The 5181-nt window shown below is 33.1% G+C and overlaps 1 protein-coding gene across 1 annotated transcript; it reads right to left on the bottom strand.

Annotated features, from left to right (window-relative positions):
• Positions 1–592: 592 nt before the first annotated feature.
• LOC143575439 (putative 2' cyclic ADP-D-ribose synthase BdTIR) lies at positions 593–1323 on the bottom strand. The gene is made up of 2 exons (XM_077059820.1): positions 775–1323; positions 593–698 (listed from the first exon to the last, which is right to left on the bottom strand). Exons 1-2 carry the CDS (start codon positions 1251–1253, stop codon positions 593–595), a joined length of 585 nt encoding a protein of 194 aa, XP_076915935.1. The 5' UTR covers positions 1254–1323.
• Between the last annotated feature and the right edge of the window lie 3858 nt (positions 1324–5181).

Raw genomic sequence — 5181 nt, 5'->3', positions numbered from 1 at the left:
GTTGGGATTATTAATTTCCAATTTTCCATAAAAATATATATTAGGGATGAAATTATCTTTGAAAAATACGTCTTTATGATAGGAAACTACACATAAACAGAAATCTACACAGACTAGTTCATCGTAACATTTCAACCATCAACCGTCATAATGTTACTTCTGTTTTTGTACTTGACAAGTAGTCAATTTGACCAAGAAAGTCAAAAGAAGCTTTGACTCGTTGGGAAACAATGGCCTGCCTGATATTTGTGATCTTTGATTTGCACATATCATTATCATTACTTAATTTTGTTACGAAATGTTATGTGTCTAAAAGTATTTGTATACGCCCATTACTGTCAAGTGTATTTTATATGAACATTTAAAATAATAAAATAAAATAAAATAAAATAAAATAAAATAAAATAAATCTGCGGTGAGCTTTTATTCAAACAGTAAAAATGCATGAAGGAATAGAGTTACAAGAAAATTAAAATATGTGCAACTAATTTACACTACCAACCTTAAAAAGGGCATTATGCCATTATTGTATAAAAAATTAAACAAAAAAATCGTCATAAGTAAGGTCGATATTAGTTCCCGCAAGCAGGTTTTAATACACGATTTCAATGGGCTGAGCAACATTCTTCTCTTTGTTGATCTCAATCAAGCTTTCTTGAACCAACTCGGTTGCATATGTTACCACATCCGCCCAATTCCTGTAAATTTTGGTTAAGTGTCAAAATTTTCATAGAAAATAAAAAAGAAATGAATAAAGTGAATATATAAGCAAACCCTTTATTAGTGTCGAATGCGAGTCCTACGGTATTCTTAGCCTCTTCAATCGCGTAAGTGAATCTTCTAATATCAGACCGAGAACATAGTTTATTATCAGTGACCCGAAGCTCAGAGGGCTTCACGTCACAAAATATAGGAATGACTTTTTTCCTCGACTCCATCATTAGAGCGAGTTCATGAAGACAAAAATAAGATTCACAATAACGGGGTGAAAATACCGCAACACCAATATTACACCCCATTATTGCATTATCGATATGCTCAAAAAGTTTATCACCCGGTTTCATGTTCTTGTTGTCAAGAAACGACGGGGTTCTTGACAACACGAGTTGGTGGTAGAGCAAAGAGGCAATTGATCTTTTAGTGTCGATCCCACGATGGTTTATGAAAACATCACACGCGGGTTGAACCTCTCGTTGGGCCTTTTGCAATGCTATTTGGCGTTTGATGGTGTTTAACATGGCTGCACGTTGCATGGTTTCTTTTTTAGGAAAGTGAAAGCAGTTAAATCTTAAATGATTTTGTTTTGGCTAAGGTTGGAGTTTTAAGGTTGTGTTGATGGTTTGTATTTATAGATGACATGGGATTGAATGAGAATGTCTTGTTTTGGAATTATTAGAATAGAAGTAAACATGCATGACCTATTTAGTAAAACAGGTGCAACTTACAATTATTATATTATAACATATATGTTTGTGAATGGACCGATTCAAAGATGCAACACTTAATACCCTCTAAACTTATTTGGTGGGAGAACTTGAATATAACTGGTGAAACGGTGTTGCTCTTCGTATATTATATATAAAAAATGAGTATCATATATCAAATTACGTATAAAGAATTTTTCATCCGTTTCGACAATGCTTGGGTCTGTCCTTGCATCAAGATACGTTCAAAGTATTATGCACCAACAATGTAATAATATACGATCAAAAGCTTGCGTCTATTTATAAGTACGGTTTTCATATCTATTTTTTAAGAAGTTTTTATTACATATATTTTTTTAAAATGTTTAATCATATATGTTCAATAAAAAAAATGAAAGTAGTTTGAATCAATCAATGTTAAGGCATAAGAATATATTGACAGCGTGCGACAAACAACACTTTGAATGTTTTTTCAGTCATGGGAGTTTCCAAAGACCCTTCAAACACGTTTTTCAATCATTATGTGTTCATATACGATGGTAGAACGTTTGTTAAGCTCATGAATATTTTGTTAATCATGTTATTATTATAACATCTTTCTTGCAGGCTGGGATGAATTCATACATTTTCCAGAAACTTGTTTCAAGAGTTTTGAAGACCGCGTAAAATACTAGATCACAATAAACCAACCGTTTGGTAACATGTTATTCTGATATTGCGCCTCTTTTTGCTATGCCTATGCATAACATGTTATTGGCTCATGGGAAGGCTGCAAAGGTTTATCATGAACAATATCAGGCAAGTTGTTGACTTTTAGTTCAAATTGTATGCATAGTTGTATAAAGAAAGAGATTCGAATTGAATTTGTTTGTGCAGTCAAGACGAGGATGATTGGACAGTGAGTCGGGTCGCAAAGCTGCCGAGAGGTCTATTATCTTCAATATTGGCTGGTAATAGTTTAGAAGATAATATTCTACATGAACATGAACGTAACACGAAATCCATGGGTTCGGGTTGAACGCAGTGAACACGTTTAGTTAAACGGGGCGTGTTCTTGTCAACGTGTCAGGTTTGCGGGGTCACCCTTTAATCCATTTTTATAAATTTATTTTTGTAAATCTGTTTTATGTCATAAGTTAATTTTGATGGGTATTTTATGCCAAAATTTGAAACCTAAAAGAGAAAGAGACATAAGATTTTGTGATTAGAATGCAATTGTTGTATATACATTTGCATTTTGTAAAGTTGTAATTTTAAAGTATTAGCACATGAAATGAACATGTAAAAAAGAAATCGGGTTAAATGGGTCGTGCTCATGTCAGCCCACGAATATTCTTGTCGTATGTCTAACATGATTTTTGGGTTAGTTGTGTTTAGATTGGATCCGCCAAGTCACAAACGTGACCCGCTTAATTAGCACCCCTACTAGTGGTTGTCTACACCAAATCTATAAGACAAGATTTATTATAAAAGGTTTATGACTTTTATTCAAACAGGTCATATTATGTGAAGAGCCTACCTTGGATTCGGGCTTCCGAGATGCCCCATAACCAGACAGATGAAAAAGACTAATGAAGATCCAACAAGGAAAGCCCATGAGGGCCTAACAAGAAGAAAGATAAGATGAAGATTTAGTCAAAGAAAGATCACATCTGGAGATCTTTTCGAAACTACTATTCCCTGACCAATATGAAAGGCTCAAGGCAGGCATGCTCCTTGGATCTAGCTAGCACACAATGGGTAAGAGACCAGAAGATGAAGACTCAGCAGTCGAGGAAAGAAACCCTAGGAAATGAACCACTAAGTTATATTATTTGATATGTATGTAATGTAAAAGATATCACTCCCACTCCTATATATGGGAAGGGGAGGACATTTGTAAAAGGCAGACAAGAAACACCAGAAGCTCACTTATCTAATATTATCACCATTCTCTATAAAGTGTAATCTCAAACTCTCATGCATACACGATCAATTCACTAAGGGTTCCAACTCTTTAATATTGATCATCATTCACTTTAAAAGCATCACATTGAATCCTCATAACAGCACTACTGGTCAGGGGCGGATCTAGCTTAATGGCAGGGGTAGCGACTTTTCCGGCGAAGTGAAAAATTTTTAATACTTCTTACATTTTATGTATTACGTTACCTCTGAGATTATATCGTGTTACCCCTCAAACTTTTACAAGCCAAAAAAGAAAAATCAGAGAACAAATCTAGTGAATCTGTAACACCCCGGATTAAGTGGAAACGTCCGAGTGTGACGTACAGATTGTCCAAACACACGTGACGCTATTTGGTGACCATAATAACATTAATTCGTTTAATAAGCCAAGTAACACAAGTTCAAAAGTAATAATACAAGTTCAAACCAAAATATAAACATAACAATAGTTCTTTTATTTAAATATCCTAAGTAATCTAAGTGTCTTCCAATGCTCAATCCCCTAATCACGGTACCTGTAACATATGTATAAAATAAAAGTTAGCTATAAATATAGCTGGTGAGTTTCTACAGTTTAAAAACCATATAATTCATAGAGATGTGATAAACGAGCAAGTAAGCCCTTTCCAGTTGGTAACACTCAACGTACTCAGGTAATCGCGCAAGTAAGGTCCTTTTCAGTCGGTAACAATCAACGTACTCGGATAATGAGGCCCTTTTCCACTCAATACAAATGGATCAAAGTGCAAAGGGTAGTGTATGATAATACTTAATGAGGTTTCCACGTGTAAGTAATATTCGAGTAAGTAATTCAAGTAACACACAAGTCCATATACGAATTGTAGTTTTGTAATCGAAATAATAATACTTGGATTTTTATAATGGATACATATGCTACCCCAAAATAATAAAATGTTTAAAAAGAGGTTGTGAAAAACTCACCTTAGGAATTGAAGTAAAAAGGAAAACTCGAAAGTGTCGAAGATGGCAAACAATCGAACGTGTCACGAAAGCCTAAACGAGCGACCCGCACTAACTATAATAGGTAAAAACGAGACTCAATCGAAAATCGTACGGGATTGTTTTAGTGTATAACTTGTAAGGAATTATGTTATATTATTTTTATATTTTTTATTATAATATTGTTACTTATGTTTTAACGGCAATTCGTTTATTAATATGATTTAAGTATTCTAACGGCGGGAATATGAAGTTTACACGTTCGAAATACTTGAACTATTGTTTATAAGTCGTAAATATAATTATTGCATTAACGAAACGAATTTTAGTAAATTAAAGTTTACGTTACGATTATTAAACGGTTTTTAGTTACGGTTTATGAAAACAGAAATTTTGGTTTTAAAGTGTGGAAAGGTGAGATATATTTTATAGTTAATTTACATAAGTTTTATTTAATTTAAAAAGGTTTTATAAATTTATTTTGATTTTTAATTGATTAAAATGATTAATTAATGATTAATAAACTGATATAAATTAAATAAAAAAGAATTCGACTAACCCGGGTTAAGGTTATAAGTTTTGCGTTTAACCAGTTGGGCTAGGTGGAACATTCGTTTAGGTTTGGTTTTCATTATTTAAATATATTAACAGTTTTATGTGATTTGATTAATAATAATATTAACAGTTTAACAAAAAGAAAGAAGCGCTTGACCCGGGTTTCAAACCCGGGTATATTGGTTACAAACACTATGGATTACCAGTTGAGCTATGAGTTCATTCGTTTTAGATATAAGAATAATTATATATAAATAAACCTCCGGTTTCATCATCTTCAACATAAGAACCCTAA

Source organism: Bidens hawaiensis, unplaced genomic scaffold (assembly GCF_021521415.1).
Source record: "Bidens hawaiensis isolate Kalapana, Puna unplaced genomic scaffold, B.hawaiensis_p1.1 tig00027401_1, whole genome shotgun sequence".
NCBI lineage: Eukaryota > Viridiplantae > Streptophyta > Magnoliopsida > Asterales > Asteraceae > Bidens > Bidens hawaiensis.
The sequence above is the reverse complement of the archived record's forward strand: the minus strand, read 5'-3'. Positions and strand labels throughout refer to the sequence as shown.

What these genes read in the sequence shown, in the direction of transcription:
- LOC143575439 (XM_077059820.1), bottom strand. Translation starts at nt 1,253, where the DNA reads ATGCAACGTGCAGCCATGTTAAACACCATCAAACGCCAAATAGCATTG. An exon ending in GCATTCGACACTAATAAAGG is followed by an intron (nt 699 to 774) that starts GTTTGCTTATAT and finishes CAAAATTTACAG; the next exon opens with GAATTGGGCGGATGTGGTAA.